Genomic DNA, 20,509 nt, shown 5'->3' on the forward strand with positions numbered 1-20,509 from the left:
TGTTTTTGTCATGAGTCCTGGGATCCTCCAGAAACATGTATGTGGATGAGGCACAGGGCATCCTGGTCTGGCACCACCTCATGAAGGGCAGGGCCACACTAATCATATATAACAAGGTGAGAGAGGGGGCAACCAAGGGATTCTTGGTGAACTGTTTGGGGTCCTGTTTGGTGATGTTCGCCAGACATTTAAGGCTGGTGAAGAAACAGGAGTCACTGGAAATGGGAAAGAAAAGTACCACTCGGATGTGGGAGCGAAGAGGAAATTACACCATGCTGTGGGTCACCATGACTTGAAAACAAGTTGGCGCTGAGGGGGACTGTATACAATGGGCACTACTACATATTTTATTCAGATGGGCTGCACTAACCTATCTTTGGGGTCGGCTGCCATCAGCTCAACGTGGGCCATGTGTTTTATATAGTCATGCTCAGCGTTGGCTTCATTTAATGAACTTCATATTTGGTTTCCATTGCTGAGTATGTGCTGTTTTTGGCAGCAGTTCAATGATAAGCAATGCATTTAATGAAATTTCCTTATACACAATTATAAGACAAGGGGCTTGCTGCTCCCCCCCCCCCTCCCCTGGTCTTAAATATTTAAGTCAATACAGCAATTTATCTGGTCATCTTCTCATACCTCACAGCACCCTTCAAAGCATCTGATGATACCCTAGTTTCATAGTTGGTAGGGTTGGAAGGGACCTGAGCAGATCATCAAGTCTGACCCCCTGCCACAGGCAGGAAAGAGTACTGGGGTCAAATGACCCCGGCCAGGTGTTTATCCAGCCTCCTTTTAAAGACCCCCAGGGTAGGAGCCAGCATCACTTCTCTTGGAAGTTGGTTCCAGGTCCTAGCCGCCCTTACTGTGAAGTAGCGCCTCCTGATATCTAGCCTGAATCTACCCTCTGCCAGCTTGTGACCGTTATTTCTAGTCACTCCTGCGAGTGCTCGGGGGAACAGGGACTCTCCCAATGCCTGCTGGTCCCCCCTGACTAGTTTGTAAATGGTCACTAGATCCCCCCTCAGCCTCCTCTTGTGGAGGCTGAACAGGTTCAGGTCCCTTAGCCTCTCCTCACAGGGCCTGCCCTGCTGACCCCTGATCATGTGGGTGGCCCTTCTCTGGACCTTCTCCATGCTGTCCACATCCCTCCTGAAGTGCGGCGCCCAGAACTGGACGCAGTACTCCAACTGCGGCCTGACCAGTGTCGCATAGAGGGGGAGGATAACCTGCTTGGACCTGCCTGAGATGCATCTGTGGATGCATGACAAGGTATGGTTGGCCTTCCAGACCGCATCCCCACACTGTCAGCCCATGTTCATTTTGGCCTCAATAATGACTCCAAGATCCTTCTCTGCCTCTGCACTGACAAGAAGGGAGTTCCCTCAGCCTGTAGGTATGCTGCTGGTTCTTCCTCCCCAGGTGCAGTACCCTGCACTTGTCAGTGTTGAAACCCATCCTGTTCTCATCCGCCCGCCCATATAGCCTGTCCAGATCCGATTGCAGCCTATTCCTTCCTTCCCACTTCTCCCCACATCTTAGTGTCATCTGCAAATTTGAACAGGGTGCATTTTACTCCGTTGGCCAAGTCGCTGATGAAGATGTTGAACAGTGCGGGCCCGAGGATTGAGCCCTGGGGAAGCCCACTGCCCACATCCCTCCAGGTCAAATAAGACCCGTCCACCACCACTCTCTGGGTGCAGCCCTCCAGCCAGTCAGTGACCCATCTGACTGTGTAGGCATTGACACCACAGTCTCCTAGTTTTCTATTAAGAATGGAGTGAGAGATAGTGTTGAAGGCCTTCCTAAAGTCCAGAAAGACTGTATCCACCACGATACCTGCATCCAGGGATTTGGTGACCTGGTCATAGAAGGCCACCAGGTTGGTCTGACAGGACCTGCCTCTAATGAACCCATGTTGGTTGCTCCCAAGCACAGTCTCCCCTGCTGGCCCCTCGTGGACATGCGCGAGGATAATTTTCTCAAAAAGCTTCCTCAGGACTGAGGTAAGACTAATGGGCCTATAGTTTCCTGGGTCCTCCTTCCTCCATTTTTTTGAAAATGGGAACCACAATGGCCCTTTTTCAGTCCTCTGGCGCATTGCCAGAGCACCATGAGTGCTCATAAAGCCATGCCAGAGGTCCTGCAATAACTTCTGCTAGTTGCCTCAGTACTCTGGGGTGGAGATTGTGTGGTTAAGAATCATTATTCTATACTGCAGCTTTTAGCCATGACTTCGCTTAAAAAGGAAAAACCAATGCAACTTTAAAACAGCAACTTCTTCATCCTCACTGATGGGTTAATCCAGCCAGCCCTCTTTGGTAGCTATCATGATTGGCACCTTTAGTGCTCACGCTCACAGAAAATGAGAGGCAGCACATTCAAAGTTTGCCTGGTGCCAAACCTCTACTCAAGAAGCTCCCTGTATATCAATGGTAAGTCACAGTCAGGGGATACACATTTCTCCACCCTTAGGCTAAGGAAAGGGAGTCTCAAGACTCCCCACTAGTAACTTCAGAAATCAGCAGTATGTAAGCAAGGGAACCACGGCTGCTCCCTGCCACCTAATATTTCCAAGTGCCCTTCTCAAACCCCATCAAACATAACAGCCTAGTCTCACCACATACATTAATTCCCAAACTCAAGAGAAAATAGAAATTGACTTCAAGTCAGTTTAACGCATTAGTCAAATGTCTCCTTTTAAACATAACTTTTTCAAAGTGAACAGAGTCTGATATGCGTCAGGACATCCAAAGGACAAGTAATAAAAATGCACACTGCAGTGAAGTGGAGACTGCTAAAAATAGAACTGAACAACGCAATTTCATCTCTCCAAAGTCATCTCCTCATATATGTATTTGTTTCCTATTGTTTTCTATTAAAGATGCGACATAAAAATGCTTGAGAAATGTGGTCTCAAGACAGGCTATGATTTTTCTAATGCAAAATTCAGCCTCAGAAACATGCCATATTGATCACTAGTCTGCACACCCTGTTAAAAGACTGCTACTTGACAGCTGGGGAATCCCCATACCTTGCAATACAAGAAGGGAGTCCCTCATTACTAGGGATCCTAGTTTTCTCTGATAAAAATTCCAAATTTTCTGATTAAAACCCCCCAAATCCACATTTTTCCACTATTAAAATCAAGTACCACTCTCTTTCTTTCTCTCTCTCTCTCTAGGTATGTTGAACACAATATTTTACTGATATATTTACAATTTTAAAGCAGGTTGGAAACAGTGGCTAAAATGGGTTCCAGGCAATGAGTAAAGAAACTGTTTCCTTCTTGCTGTTTCTAGGATTTTTTAATCTCTTGTAAGCAGAAAAGACTACATATAAATCATCTATCCATAGCCAATTTCTTTTAAAGGAAAACTTAACACTCCAAATTTGACTAGTTACTCAAGTCAAAATTAACGGAAACAGTAATAATGGTACTTACCCACCCTTATAAAAGACTCTCTCCTGGGAATGCGATTTCCAAGCCAATCAGAGAGTAAAAAAACATGAACTGTTAGGCAGTCTCCTATGCTCCCTTCTCAAGGGCCAACATGAGCCTTTCCTAAGGTCTCATTCCTATACATGTAAATAATCAGCATGCATAAAGTTAAGCACATGCCTAAGAACTTGCAGAAAAGTCTTTATGCTCTTCTCTGGGATGAAGTTTAAAACATTAAATTTGAAAAATCCAATGTGCTTGTCATATAAGCTGTTTATTCTTTTAATTTTGTTTCAGCTTGGATGATTTATGTCAATTGTCAGTACAGTTAGGTTTTTAGTACAGCAAATCTTTATGCTGAATAATAGTAATTGCATCAGTTCCTAATAATAGTACACACAGCCAATAGTTTTGAATACTCTTGCACTCTGCTAAAAACTATTTTTCCCTAAAGAAGCAAAGCACTCAAATTCCTCTTTCATGCTACACACACTTTTAATACTGTATTAAATATCAAAGTTGCATATAGCAACTATAAGATTAATGAAGGGATCCAAGCTGTACAAGTCTAGTATTTACGCAATATATCATGTTTTGTCAATTTTTAAAAAAATAAATGCTTAAGACAGTAACAGACTAAGAGTTTGAGCGAAAGGAACAATTTAAATTACAAATATGCAACCAAATAAAAATGCATCAGCATAACACAATGGCTTGCATTTTGAAAAGTGCCTAGTGATTATGGATGTGTAGTCTGAGACCCTGAGACCCTTTTGGCAGGTCTTGAGTTAGAGCGTTAAACACCCATTCCTGCTCAGTATGAAGGACCCATACTATTGTCACCTTTGAAGGACCCATACTATTGTCACCTTTGAAAGTCTCGACCAGTGACTGCATGAAACACTTTAAGAATATCAATTTTATCACAAAGTGAGATTCATCTTATCGTTATGAACTAACAGAATTGTAACACATTTTAATAAAGCATAACAGTCTGAAATAGGCTAACTATTTAAATATTCCAAGAGAAAGTACATGAATCATGAAGCTCGTTTTCATACCATATTTCTGTTGAGGCTACAAAGCCATTGATCTAGGAAGCACATGTAACTGCCATGAAACAAGACTCAGCTTATGACTTACAGCATAACTAAATCTTCATGCTCAACAGCAGTCACCTATTTTGGCAAGCAGAAATGAGGGATATCAAAGTTGCTTAACAGACCCCATAAACTGAGGTCAATGGCAAGTGGTTAGGTACTCCATATGCCACATATTTAGCTATGTCCCCACTGAAGATTTCCTGCTTCATGCTCTTGTTTACCAGTGAGCCACAAACACATAGGAACATTCATAATCATGTTTTCCTCCCTTCATTGCTCATGCAATATGCTTGCACTACCCCCAATTTCTTTATTGTCATTAATAAAATGTTGATTAATAAAAAAAGCATCCATCCTGCATGAGATCTGAATACAGCCTTAGTATAGACTGGCACGGGCATTTCTCAAAAGAATACTGTTAAGCTCTAATTTCACGCTTGAAAAAAATCTTGGTTTTTCTGATCCCAGGTTGAGTTTTAGGGCATTACTTCACTTGACACTGAACAGATTTCATGTAAAAACTACCTTTGCCCAAGTCTCTGTTCACTGAAAAGCACAAGCAACTGAACAATGGCCAGATGATAAAAGAGAAGAGCAATGGAAACATCTTTGTGCAAATTCAGCAGTGTCACTGACTGTTGGACTGAGAGCATCTGTGAAGAGCTTTAGTATAATGGGAAGATACCCCATGCTATTTTTCCCCCAGAAGACAAGCCCTAGGGAAAAAACTTGTTGCATCATACAGAGGTGAACATTGCTGGAAGGATGGAATCTCTTTTTCATTCCCACCCACCATTTAGATTAGACGGCTTAGACCAATGAATGTCAATAGTCTCTATATGCTTGCCAGAACTGCACCACCAGACATCAAGAGAGTAGTGGTGAGCAACATAAATCACACCTGGCAGACTGAAGATAAATGCACCCACTACATGGCCACATTGCAGCTCCCAGTAAACTAAAATCACAGGAAAGTTTCCCCTTTCCTATGCAGCCACTAGATGAAACACCGACAGCCACATGAATAAAAATGGGGCAATCATGACCGAGTAGGGAGTTAAGATCAATATCAAAACTACTGAACATCTTCCTATAAGTGCAGGTAGGCCAACACAGAGAAGCTTGAATTGCCTCTGAACAAAATTAATATGTAACTGCGGGGATACTCTAATGATGCAAACACCACATGCCAATGTGGAAGAGACTTACAAATTACAAAACACCTACTGGTCTGCCCACCAACGAGAGACTTGCTAAGGCTATAGATTGAGCAATTGTATGTACTTGTTTCTGGACTCAAATTTGAATATAGTGACAGGATACAAGATGACAACAATGACCCACCATTCAGATTGTTATACAGGGATGTGTTAAGGTGATCATATGTCCTGGTTTAGCCATGACATGATTTCAGAGGCCAGTCCCAGCTGGCAGTTGAGAAATATAATGGGCATCCCAGAAACTCAGGGGTTTGGGACATAGTTTGGCTGGGAGTCAGAGTTGCGCCGAGTGCCTTTTAGGCAGGCACTACTATGTACCTGGCACACTGCCTGAGAATGCAGGGGGAGGCAGTCCTGGATGAATGTCCCAGATTTCCTTATGGTCAGCCTAGGATTAGTGTATTTTTATCATTTCCACAAAGTTGCTGCCCCAAGTGCTTCTGAGAAGCAGAATTTGTACAAAACCAACAATCATTCTTCACTATCCATTTTCTACTCATCTTAAGTGACCAGTGATCAAAACTACTCCTGAACTATGGGAGGGGGAGCCAAAAGAAACAGACAGTAATAGTTCTCTATACTTTTAACAATACTTCTATATAACTTTAATATTGATATGTAACATCAAGTGGTCTTCAGTTTTGGAAGTGTGTTCTTCCCTCATTCGGTTCTCACGCATATGGTTTGTATTTTAAACCCAATAGTAAAAACTACACTTTGGTCTTGATTTCAAAACACAGTGGTATTGAATATCCCGCAGTCAATTTTGGTTTGTGCTTATTTTTACCTATCGTATAAACAAGTCACAGCTGAAACTATCCACAAAACAAAAAGAAGTGTGTAAAATGCAAATATAGTAATTAACTTCTGAAATTATATCTGAAGTTCCAATACGGTAATATAGCAGACAAGGTTGTTTGGACTATGTTCTTAGACCAACACAGTTACGACCTACACCCTGTAAATATGGTAGTATGACAGTTCTGCACAAATTCTATTCCAAAAACGGCAATGACACTTGCATCCTTTCAAGTTACCTTAGCCAATTAAGTAGGTAGGTCCTCTTTCCTTCACCTTAACATTTTTTAAGATAAAATGAATAAATTTAACTAATTTTACAATTATTGCTAATATGACGACTTCTTAAACGGCTCCCATCTCTTTAAATCAGGGGAAGGTCAAGGTAAGGAAATGTTTACAGGGAATTTTGTCAATTCTTCTTGTTAAAAGAAACTATGTTTTAGTACTACTGTGAATTTAGATTCTACCAAAAATTAAGCATATGCTTTATTAAAATCAGCCATGCTAAGAATTTCACTGGGATAGCTGGCATGCCTGAATACTATGCTGTTTTAGTCTTAGTGTGACTTCCTACTTCCAAACTAGGCTGAACTTGTATGATCAGTTATTTCAAAACAACTTACTATATGGGTAGGAAACTGACCAAAATAATACAGTTTTTAAACAGGTCTCATCTGGCATGTACTATAACAGTTGCATAATTTTACCCTAAGTTTTTTTGTTTTTTTTTTACTACAAATTATTTAAAATCGAGGCTACTAGAGTATTTCTTAAGTTTAAACTTTTCATTCTCTCATTTAAAGCACTGATCCATGCTTATAAAGGGTCTATTTTGTAAAAGCCAACACTCATGTATTGTCTGATAATACAGCATTCTGAAGTTATGCAATAACTACGTTTGTTCATACCAGCTGAGATGCATCTTATAGCTGCTGCTTCACTTACAGACCTAGTAGGCACATACATATTAATACGTCTGTTTTTATGTAACACAGCAAGAAAATTCAAAACTGAATTTGAAGCTGAAATGGGCCCCTGTACAGACTTCGACTGCTAATTCTCACCTGATTTTGTAAAGTTTTAAAACAAGTTAAAGGATTTTTTTTAGATTTAACATGGAAGAAAAGCAAGGTTTTATAAGAGTTGTGGAAAATAAGTACCATTGTTGAATTTAAATGTAAAAAAACAACATGAGCCACATCCCACAGGAATTGTGGCCAACCAAAAGTGGAGCCTTCATAAAAATATAATATTAGATTACTTGCTCTTGGTTTATTTATTTATTTTTTAAACTTGAGCGTGAACTCTGCTCAGTTTTTCATATTTTCAAAACAAAATCATTAATACGAGAGACTTTAAAAATAAATGCAAGCCAAGTGTTTCATATCACGTAAATCAAAAATTGAGGGCTTAAACAACTTGTCACTAGACTCAACATAGAATCAAGAATTGGCAACATGGTCTCTAATTAACACCTTTTTAATGACCTAATTTTATATCTTGTGCCTGTACTCCAATACAACATTCCTGCAATTTTTAAAAAGAAATAGCTCAGAAAGGCTGAACATTAAATTATTTTGCTTTCATTTAATATTGACTCAATTCTATGCAAAATCCACCACAAATTATGGGAATAGGACTTCACAAACCGTGAAAGCTTAAACATCCTTCTGAAGAAGGTGCTTGATAATATAGCTGTTACTATTATGAAAACAACAGTAACAGCTATATTATGAAATACCTTGTTCAGAAGAATGTTTAAACTTTCACCATTTGTATACTCTTCAGGTTAGAAATTAAGATTTCCCCTCACCTTTGGCAACATGTAAAGTATATAATTAAACAGAAAAAACAGTGCAAGAGAAACCTCAATAGTTTATAAAAGCGAAGACATTGGTAATATAAACTTGAATCTAATATAGTAAAATGAAATACCAACCTAGGGAAGCACTTCCCACTAAACATTTCAGATTTCTTCCAAAAAGAAAATACTAAATAGATGGGGGAAAAACAAACAAGCCAAAAAAAAAAACAACCCCCCACACACCGAAAAAATAACCCAACAGAATTTGTTATTTAAAACAACGTATGGTCCTCTCTCTCTCTCTCTCTTTTTCTGGGTTAGTTTCACCATCTCCTTACTTCAGCTTTGACAGCTTATCCATAGTTCCACAGAGGACTAATCACGATGAACTTTAGCATCTCCCTGCAAGTCATTCATGTGCTGGTCTCTGAACGACATGCACAAGGAAAATGAAAATGATGACTTCTAGAATGGTAATAAATAACTAAAGCTGTAGCCTGACATGCTTTGAAAGGATGTTATATGTTAGGAAATACTACAGCAAGGGAATTATTCTGCCTTTTGTTCTCAATAGATATGTTGTCAGGAAAAAAATATTACTGTAAAGAACTCAAATAAATTTAAGGCACCTTGAAGCTAAAGCTAAAGGTTAATCAAGTAAGGTAACAATTAGAATGAGCTTCTATTGCTTAGACTGCAAAAGCAGTATTCCACAGCTATCAGCAAAATTTCAGTATGCCTATAGGAGAGGAAAAGTGAAAGGTAGGCCATTAATCTGCAAGTGAAATAGCGAAGCCTATGCAAATTGTAACTAGGATAGTTTGCTCAATCTCTACTTACTGAATCTATACAATGTGTAAATAACCTGAATCTATAGAATAATGTTGACCTCCAAAGAACGCAGCTTCAGAAAAAGATCTCTCTGTATGTTTCAAGCAAATATTACAAGAGCAAATGTTTATCATAAGCAGAAGCTATTTTACTTGATTGCTACAGGGAGAGTAGTAATTTTCATTCAATGTACATTTTTACATACATTAAAATACTAAAAAGCTAACACATGACATGCAGCAGTTAAATGCCTAATATATAATTCTTTCATTTATCCATCAATCTTAAGTAACTGAAATGAAAGGAAACAAAATAAAAATATTTTGTTTTAAGCATTTTATACAATGTGCCTTTTCCTTTAAAGAAAATTAATCTCAACTGATTCTCACACACACAACTGCTTCAGACCCTATCAGAACTGGTAAAGACAACCTTACAAATTCACTTAGGAAAAAGGAAATTAAAAATTATCATCATCACTATCACCTGCAGTGAGTAATTTATCATTTTTTGCTCTCTGCTGGTATCATGTTCCAACAGCGTGTGGCTATAGCAGATACAATTAGGCAGCTGGCCACAGAAGTGGGAGTATAATGTGCTTTTGATGGAGTTTACCCAAGCATGGAGATAGAATGCTTGTAATCAATCCATGCAGCGGAGTTACTAGGTTCTTGTCACAGAAATACAGCCGCTACGCTAAAAACTATTTTTAAAAAATACTGAACCTTGAGAATTTTTATTGGCCAGCATTCTCTGCAGTTAATAGTTTAGGGCCACTGTTTAAAAACAAAAAATGAATGCACACAATAGTATGCTATAGCAATTCAATCAAAAAAATCTTCCAGTTTAAAACAAAGCAGCAGTGTATTCTACAATGTATTTAAGGCTGGTACATGCAACACCAAGACCTAGGTTTCCAATTTGTGTCTAAACGCATTCATTTTCACATGCTGAGGTTCAAATTAAGATATGCATTATAGTACCTGCACTAGGCTTTTACTGCAACTGACAACTGAATTTCCAACCACGAGGCTCACAACTTCTGCCTGAAAGTGTCCAAAAGTCTAACGTTGTTCAAAAAAAACCCCCAAACCCTAAGCTATCCCTTCAACAAAAGCCACTTCCTCCATAATTTAAGTGAATTTGTTCTCTCATCCTGAAGATTATAGCATAAATCATGTCCTCTAGTTTATCTCCTTTCTTCATCCAGTTACTTGCCTTTTTTTTTTTCTTTTTTTTTAATATATCCCTTGCTCTTTGACAATGTCTCCTGGGAGCAATGAACAGATACTGCTATTTTCTGCCCAAGAAATATTATTCGGGAAAGAACCCAGATCTTTAACCAAATCATGGGGAAAGCTCACATAAACAAAGAAAGTTTGTCAATTGATTTCTAGTGTGGGCAGAGCACCATTATATTTTATAATCTACACACAACTAATAGCCAATAGTGATAAACTTAGGATGCAATTAATGACTTTTTTTTCTTAATAGCACCTATCAACTGATATTAGCCAGATGTCTCATTAAAGTCTGCAATGACAAAAATCTTAGTTCTCTAGCAGGAAAGATGCAGTTTTAAAGCCCTTTTTTAAAAACAACCAACAAACAAAAATAATTAGCTTAGCAAGGTTGAACTTAGGTCAAACCATACCGCGTACTTCCTCACAATATCACTGTCTTGTGACAGCTTTGTGCTCTGAATTCAGACTTTTTGAAAGTTAGCGAGGCTAACAGAAGAGCGAGTTTAATCCTAGAATGTACTAGCACTAGCAGGAAATAACAGGAGATGACAGAAAGAATACAGGAACTATGTGACCGCTGATTTCAAAATTTACATTTTCGAAGTTTTGAGAATGCAGCATCATATACAACAAACACAGTTTACAGTCTTTTTTTTTTTTCCCTCAAAAAAATAAAAGTCACTTAACCTCTGCATATTTCTTGGATTAAGCAGGAAAACACCCCCCCCAAACCCTCTCTGCAACTGAACTTAATTATTAGGAAACCTGGAACAAACCGCATCCTTTTAAACCATCATACAGCTTTTAAATGGATGAAGATTAAGGAATAAAACATTGAAGAATGGAGTGATGGTGTAGTATTCACGCCCACCTCAGGTGCACATGAGTAACATTAAGGATGTGTATTACAAACATTATATAACAATATGAAATATTTATCATCATTTAAACAATTCTGTTGGGGGGGGGGTTGTATGTTTACAAGCCAAATAATTAATTGTCAGGCAAACTTCACTTATGTCACAAACTAAAGGTTTCATTCAGCAATGCTTAATACCATACTCCTTTTCAGCTTGAAGCCCACATTATGAATATTTTCTGACTTTTTCACACCAGCATACTAATCCAGAAAAAAACAGATTTAACCACCAGAACACAGTGTGTACAGACCATCTGCAGACAGCATTTTTCAACAATGTGCCTGTCTGTCTATGCTGGGGAAAAAAAAAGAAAACGACTGACACGTTGGCTGACCCACAGTACAACTCATAACAATGCTAATGTTAACTATGCCGGTGCAGCTGACAAAGGTAGATGATATACAGTTTTGAACAAAAGACTTCCCTAGTGCAGACAGCTTAAGTCAGGGGTAGGTAACAAGTTTTGGTGAGCTGTTGAGGGCTGCTAGGGTGGCCTGCCCCTTGACAGGCACCCTGCCGCCCTGGTCACCATTGGAACCGGAAGTCCCACCCCCTAACCCCTGACCTTTGCCACTGGAAGTCTCTGCCACGGGAGTACAGGCAGTCCTCGACTTACGACTTCGAGTTATGATGAACGGCACTTACGACGTTTATAAAGTGACACCCTGTTTCGACTTTACAATGCTCAGTATAGCTGCATCCAGCTGGTAAGTCTGGTGTGGTGGAAGGGGGAGAGGAAGGGGCATGAGGGAGGCAAATCAATGCCCCCGTGGTGAGGGAGGAGTGGGGCTGGGGCAACAGCTGCCTAGCTGGGGCGGGATGGGTACAGGACAGAGCCGCAGCTCATTTGGAGGGTGCTGGGGGGGGTGGCTTCTGCCGCTGTGCACCACTGGTACATGAGCTGCTCAACTAGCGGCTCCCGCCACTGCTCCTGCTGCTTGTCTGGGAGGGAATGTGGGGGAGGGGGAGAGGGGGGGGCTCCCAGATCTGTGCAGGGCAGGGCGGTGCAGGTGGGGCTAGGGCTGCACCCAGACACCCAGCTCCAGCTGTGGAGGCACCCCAGCCCCACTGCATGCCCAGGGGGCGGCAGGATGCACTAGGGCCAGGTGGCCCCAGGGCCAGATGGGACCAAGGGACCCACTGTGAGCCGGACAAAGCCCTTCCGTGGGCTGGATCTGGCCCACAGGCAGTATTTTGCCCACTCCTAGCCTAAGTTCTGGTTGCAGCTTTGGCTTGAGTTTATTTTTGGTGCTGGTACACTAGGCAGTGCACACAACTTTTGCCATTCTAAAGCACAGCACACAAGGCTGAAAGGGGGCTAGTTTTTAAAATTACTTTTTTTACTTTCAAATCAAGCAAGTTTGATGTGGACATACAGCCCAGCACTGAGCTTCCGGCTACCAGTTTTGTACTCTGTTATTTTTTATCAGATAAAGTGCTTCGTAATTTTTTTGTTAAAGGAGCCAAAAATAGGTACAAGCAGATATCTTCCTTTCCTTTTTCAGTGTTAAAACTTTGGCATATACAAAAAATAGCTTTTAGTGTAAAATATAAAATAGCATCTAAACTACAGTGAGAAACATTCAAAGAAGAACTTCAAATGCTATTTTCCAAGCACACGGCTGCGCTCTTCAAGCACCACCTCAAAAATTCTCAATACAAATAATGGACTTTTATTGTTCATTTACTGCAAGGTTAGGCAGCCTGATATGATGGATTGACTGTCAACGTCTAACTAAACCTCTATACTCCATCATAAAAGGAGTAGACATTTTAGTCATAAAATGTCAGCAATCCTACATGATAAAGTACAAAATACTTGACAGAGTTCTACTTATATTTTAAAACCTGTGATCATGGGAAAGTTTCATAAACAACGTTAAAAGCTCACAAGCAGACATACAAGCTAAATGCTGATTTTAACTATTACTGTAAGTGGGTTTTGTCATGGTCCTATGTTGAGAGAAATAATATTTGAACTAATATCCTGCTTTTCTCTATAAAGAAATAATGAATGAAAGACTGAGATTTTCATTAACTGACCTCAATTATCCAGAGGAAGGCAAATAAACTAACCATACTGTTGCTACCCAGCATGAGTCACTCCAATGCTATAGGAAGACTCACATTTTTATAGTGCTACAGAAATTATTGTACTTCAAGTTTCTTAATTATATTTCTTAACTACACGATATTTAAAAACTATTATGAAATGATTATGTATATGGAGGAATTGCCAAGATTTGCATGTTTTATTTTTATGTGCACACCTGAAGCACAGGAGAAAACAAAAAAGTTAACTATAACATTCCACTTTACAGAAAGAACATGCAACAACATTCGCTGAAAACAAAGCGCGTTTTTTTTTAAACACTCGAAGCATATGGCCATCAGCAATAAGAAAGGATATATAAAGAAACCTCCTAAAGTGGCTAGATTTTAAACCTGAGAAATTAGGTACACAAGCTGAATATACCACTGATTTTTTTTTAAAAGTTTGAATTTTATAAGCTATATAGATATAGCTATACCTATATATACACACCTATATATATATATATATATAGGGACTTTTTTTATGCTGCCTGCCAGAAAAAAAAAAAAAAAAATCACATAATTCTTTTACCTTATACAGACAAAGCAATAGAATTTTAACAAGCTTTCATCACTTCATATTACTGTTTATACTCGTGGTCATTTTGCCACTCCAGACTGCATTATGTGATGTTCTCAACACTTGCTTTAAGATGCTAAGTTCCTAACACAAGAAGTTGAAATTAAAGATGCAGAGCAGATTGAAAAACTAGGATTCCAGCAACTGGGTAGCAAAAATTGCTTCCCCGTTTCAAATTCAGTTAAATTTGGTACCTATGTCCATTAAATGATACAAGAAGGAGTTTTACAGCACGTAGCCAGGAAGCAGCAGAAAAAAATAGCTCTAGACTGAGCCAGGGCAAGAGCTAGAGTCTGAGCAGCTGCCCTGCCACTGCGTCCCTACCATCCTGCCATTTTTGCCCACACTGTCTGCCCACAACTGCTCCCACCCACAACGTGCCCCCTTACCCATCACACAAGCTACCTCAGACTGGGGTAGGTGGTAGCTCCAGTTCCAGGCCTAGAACTGGGACTACAACAGCTACCTGCCCTGGGCTGGTACTCAAATCCAAGATGAGGTTGCCACCAAACAAACTGGATGGGGGGGGGGGAAAAACCTTGTTTTGGATTAGAGTTAATATGGTAAATGGATTGGAAACCAAAATAGTGCAAATCACCACATCCTAAGGGTTGCACTGCATGATTATATTTTCTAACCATTCCAGTATCTGAGTGAGACCAGCATACCGTTAAACCTGAATCTGAACAAAACAAAAGATAACATACAGGAAGCACTAAACATTTCAGAGGAAACTAGCACCTTAACTACCAGGTCTTGAGGTAAGTAGGCCCCCTTCTACTTTTATGAATCCCTTGTGGCACTGTATCACAAAGGACCCAGGACTGTTGATCTACTGCGTTTGCATTTGTCTAGAAATTTACTTAAAGATATAATTAGTCTGATTACATCTACCTTTAATGAACCAATGTCGCCTACTAAACCATTTTCTATTTATGTCTCTGTAATTGTTGTTTCCTTAAAAAAAAAAAAAAAAAAAAGATGTTAAAAAGCCTTGCATGCTATTAAGGTCAGACTAATGAGCCTCTACTTGCTCTGATCACTCCCTCCCTTGCCCCTCCTTAGAAAAAAAGGGGTTCACTGTATTTGCTATTCTCTATTTACATGATACCAAGCCCCAATTTAACAAGGATTGTTTAATGAATATGTCATCAGACCTTTGATTGCATGTGTCAACTTTCAGATATCTAGGACAGAGATTATTCAGTCCCTGAACTCCAGGGCATTAGGCTTAGCATTCTCCTGCTTTCTTAGATGTCATTAATTTCCATTCCCTCATTCCCATTAGACATCCTATCTTTGCACTTGGTCCCAATTAGTGTGGTTGCTCAGTACCAATTTTTCTACAGCCAAATTAAAGAAAAATGGGAATAATGTAATCTCCCCACATTTATTCCATGCTGATGTCACAACAAAGATTTTTCTTTCTAGTCATGCTCTGTTTCCTAAATTGCAAACACAGTTGTACCATGCAAATAAATTTAAATTCATCAAGAACACTAAATGTTTTCACTGCAGCCCAGAGAATCTCTCTGATTAGATCTTTAAAGAAGTGTAACCACTATATTTTAATCAAACAAACACTTTCCTTTCCTTGAATACCTGATGAATTGAACTGAAAGCATCTGATCCACAATGGACCCACTTTTCTGGATATATTGGTTTGCATCCTTTTCTCAGGATTACCCCCTCCCTTATTTTTTTTTAAATTTTAAGCAAAGTCAGCTTGCCATATCTGACTCAACCTATCTCCTCCAATTCATAAATCATCAGATGGAACACCATTCATATCTGGTCTTTTGCCATTCATTTCTCATTGCTCAGACACCTTTTCAATCTATTCAAAATATGGTTGTTTCTTAAGTGGCTTAACCGCCTGAAAAAATGGCTGGTTTATTTGCCTTTATCAGTCTCATTATTAAATAGATACTTAAAGGACTTCCCCATCTTTTTATAATTGCATTCTAATAAGATTCCTTGAAAAAATTAAGAGCAATAAAAATGCAACAAAACTCCATAATGGTTCATTCCTTCTGGAGTAAGGAAGAAAGAGAAAAAAAAAGAAGAAACTGGCATATCATTACCACAGGCAACTCGTGGGGGAGAGTCGGGGGGGGGGGGGGGGTGGCACATGCCCTCCCTGAGATTGTGGCCACTCATGGCTGCTGGCTTCTGCGGGCGGTCGCTGTTCGCCACTCCCCACCTCCTACTGGTGTTTGCGGGCAATCCCCACTCATCACCAACGCTGCCGCCTACAAATGGTGACCCCCAGGCTCGGGAGGCATCAGTCGTTCATGATCAGCACTGAGATGCTCCGGTCAACTTGACTTCAGGCTCACCACAGTTACCACTGGGAGCATAAAATTATTACCATACTTAATAAAAAATAAGACAACCTACCAAGAATTAGACTCTCTATATGGAAAACTGATAAAGCTGTTATAATTTTTCAGGTACAGAATCTAATTATTCGAGGTTTGCCTTGAATTTGTCTCCCTCCCACAGCTACAGCAGGGAAAATAAATCTGGCCGTTAGGTAGCCCCCTTACCTTTTGCCTCCCCCCACCCTTTTTCCTCTGCAATCCTTCCCCCCCTTATTGTCAGACCCTGCTCTCCTGAGCACATGGAGTGAGAAGCAAATTTGAATACACTGATCTTGAAATAAACACAGCTGTATTAATTTGCATATAGTACCCATAAACTTAGTTCACCCAGAACTGATGCATTTTACTTTTGAAACTACTGCAAGTTTTAGCACAGGTACTCCATAAACACACTTTTAAGCAATGCTTTGGTACCTAATTATATACCATACAAACTATGCATGGTATTAGTCCAAAGCCAAAAAGCTCACGATTTACCACATAGCTCACTGGGCTGGGTCCCAGCACAGTTAACAGCATTTCAAGCCATGGTGACCCCACAGCTCAGCATTGCTTATTACATGTGTACCCCAGATGTGCATCCCCGCCAAAGGATCCACATACTAATTAGCTGCCCACTCATGACTGGAAACAGGTGTTCCTGTCACGAGTCCTGGGATCCTGCAAAAATTTATATGCAGATGAGGTGTAAGGCAATGTGGTCTGGCTTCACTTCATGGAGGGTGGGGCCACACTAAGCATGGGGTCACACTAGGCATATGTGACAGGCTGGGAGAGGCAGAGACAGAGAGATTCTGGGAGAACTGTTTTGGGCCCCATTTAGTGATGTCTGCCAGACATTTAAGGCTGGTGAAGAAACAAGAATTACTGGAAATGGAATGAAAGGTACAGTTTACCTGCGAAGTGAAGCGGAAGTCTAAATTTGTGCAATACAGTGGGTCACAAGGACTTGAAAAAGAGCTGGCGCAGAAGGTGACTGAGTGCAATGGGCATTACCATATATGTTATTCAGATAGGTTGCACTTACGTATCCTTGTAGTAGGTTTGCCCAATGTGGACCATGTGTTTTATAGTCATGCTTAGTGTTGGCTGCATTTGATCAACTTCATAGTTTGTTTCTCTTACTGAGCACATACTGCTTTTGGCAGCAGTTTTATGGTAGATAACGTACTTAATGAGGTTTCTTTGTATGTGAATGTAAGACTAAGGGACTGTGTGTTGTATTTGGGTAAACCTGGTATTATTATTAGTTTGAAAAAACAAGACCCCACAAGTTTCAGGTACATTTCGGACTAAAACTGATTGTCTTGGTTTCTGAGGTTTGTTAAACCAAACAAACAACAGATCTATACAAGTTCTTTGATTTAAAATCCAGAAGGCAATAAAAATTATCATCTGAACAGGGAAGTTATAGAATTTTGAATGTTGGGATTAGGGAATGAAAAGGATACTTTCTGCTGATTTAGAATCAAATTCTCTCTTAATCTTCAAATCATGAACAACAGATAGCGAGGTACAGGGAAAAAACCCTTTGGGTATAGTGTCCTTACTTCAGCTTTAATTACAAAAAGCTTTTTAAATTCAATAAATATCAAAAGCTTCTCAAATATCACATACCATGGTTTACGAATTTATCATCTACACACAAAGTATGGGGTGAAATTGCCTAATGCATGCAAAAGTATAGGTAAAGTTTAATAATTATTTATACCAGTGTTAATGAAATTAATTTAATCTCTTCCATATCAGTTTTAACAAACTTTCCATATGAAAAGAAATCTGTTCCATAGGCAAATTAAATAACCACAGGAAAGTAAGGATGGAAGAGACCTCACAAGGTCATCTAGCCCAGTCCCCTGTTCAAGTATCTATCCAACCTGCTCTTGAAAACTTCTAAGGATGAAAGAAGTCCTCATCTCTAACCTAAATTTCCTCTGCTGCACCTTCAGACCACAGCTCCTATTCTAGTCCTCTATGGCCATAAAGAAAAGTCCATATCCACCCTTTCTAGAAATTGCCCTTCAGGTATTTGAACAGTTTTATCAACCCACCCCCTCCCTCAATATTTTCTTCTTCAGACTAAACAAACCTAGTTCTTTCGGCCTTTCCTCATAAGTCTCGCTTCTCAAGCCATCGGGAAGCAACATTTCTGTTGTTCCCCGATAGACTGGAAAGAATCCAGTCCTGTCCACATCCTTCTTGGTGTGGGGCCCAAAACTGGGCACAATACTCCAGGTGGGGCCTCACCAGTGTTGAACAGAGGAGAACCATCAGTTCCCCTGATTTGCTAACGGCACTCCTGTAGATACAACCCAGTCTATCCTTATTCTGGAACAACAGCATGCTGTTGCCTCATTCAATTTATGATCTACTGTCACCCCCAGGTCCTTCTCTGCAATATGGCAGCCTAATTTGTAATCATTCCCCAGTCTGTATTTGTGCATGCAATTACTCCATCACAAGTGCATGACTTTGCACTTGAATCTCATCTGTTTGATTGCAGACCATTTTTCCAGACATTATGGATCCTAACCCTATCTTCGGAGTGTCTGAAACTCCACCCAACTTGATACCTCCACAAAGTTGCTAAGCGTGTAATCAATCCCATCATCCAAAAAGTTAATGGTGTTGGATAATACTGGACCTAGACAGATCCCTGATACTTCCTCCAAACTAAATATATACTTCTGTACTGCTTTCAATCCAGAACTACCAAAAATTGCTATACTTTTAAGTTTCGACTATTATCAGTAATATTAGTTGAATAAGGGAATGTTTCATGTAAGATTAACTTCAAAAGCTGTGCATGCTTCCAGACTTATTAGAGATACTGTCCTGAAAACTGGTTGCCTATCTAATAGTATAAAAGTCTAGATTTGGTGCCAGTCTCAGATAGCAGGGATAAATCAGCTGTGTCGGGTCACTTCTATAATGTGCTTCTGGACTATATGGCATGCACAGTGGCATCTATAAAGCATCATTAGTGTCTAAAACTGGGAAGTAACTGCTACATGTACCTGAGACTGTTACTATAAAGGGTAATGCTGTTTTATCAAACATAAAAGCTACAATATATAGCTCAGCTATGCCAAAACACTTCCTGTTATTCCATTCTACCTTTCCCCTTCACTCACCTATTTTGGTGGGCAGGTACTGAAAATTCTCTCAAGGTTGAAATGCGAATCAGGGGTTGATGTGACAGAAAAAACAGAAATGACCGTATCTGGTATTTTTTTCTCTTTGCTGAACCAGACTCTTATTAGGCTATCAGATAAGTCATTTAAAAAGGGCCCATTTTACAACTCAGTAAATGCAAACATGAACTGGCCAAGGCAATAGTTACCTTCATTTATCATCAGTCCTTTAATTAATGTATGGCCTGCCAATCAAAGGCAAATGTTACCTGAATGCAGAAAGGATAAATTGTCTTACCGTACACAGAGTATCCCTTGTAATTATCAGGGTAAAATCTGATGAAAATTCCAGATCTTGAATGGATGCTGTGTGACAATCTATATGCTAACAAAAAAAAGGATAAACATCAATTCTGGCAACATAGAGCTTCACTGTAATAGAGAAACATGCTTTGGGGAACTTAATATTACTCGTTTTGTTTTTCTAAAAACTAGAAGTAATGCAGTATGGTATTAATTCAGGTCCTTAAAACAGAAGAGAAAACAATCCTACATATTTGAATTTAGGAAAGGCTAAAAACTGTTTTATTATGTTATTTGTTATGAATCAAAGAAGTCTATAACCACTTACCCCAAATATGAACACACCACAAATAAAAGACACTGGGCACCTTTTATACTTCATACTGGTAGCAAACTAAAAATTGGGTGCCTCTAACACCGGTAAGTAAAATTAGGAGCCAAAGCTTCAGCCAGTTCCTAGAGGACTGCTGGCTGTATGCGCCGCAAATCTTAAGAGGCATTAACTGGCATCTTCAATGGAAAGGAATGGTTAGGCACAGAGACAATCACTCTTCAAGCCTTAAAAATAAAGGCCTTCTGGGTGACTGTTGAGGAATACAGGCAACCCCCACTTCGCGCTCTTAATTGGTTCCTGAAAAACTGAATGTTA

At 39.7% G+C, this 20,509-nt stretch overlaps 1 protein-coding gene across 2 annotated transcripts in view; it reads right to left on the reverse strand.

Moving 5' to 3' along the window:
- The window catches only part of PRMT3 (protein arginine methyltransferase 3), a 116,556-nt gene that overhangs the window by 20,530 nt on the left and 75,517 nt on the right, over positions 1-20,509 (reverse strand). For both annotated transcript variants that reach the window (XM_006266240.4, XM_019477087.2), the window contains one exon: positions 19,856-19,942. In XM_006266240.4, coding sequence (XP_006266302.2) covers positions 19,856-19,942 — 87 coding nt within the window. The remainder of the gene's footprint in view (positions 1-19,855; positions 19,943-20,509) is intronic.

This window comes from Alligator mississippiensis, chromosome 2 (genome assembly GCF_030867095.1).
Source record: "Alligator mississippiensis isolate rAllMis1 chromosome 2, rAllMis1, whole genome shotgun sequence".
Classification (NCBI taxonomy): domain Eukaryota; kingdom Metazoa; phylum Chordata; order Crocodylia; family Alligatoridae; genus Alligator; species Alligator mississippiensis.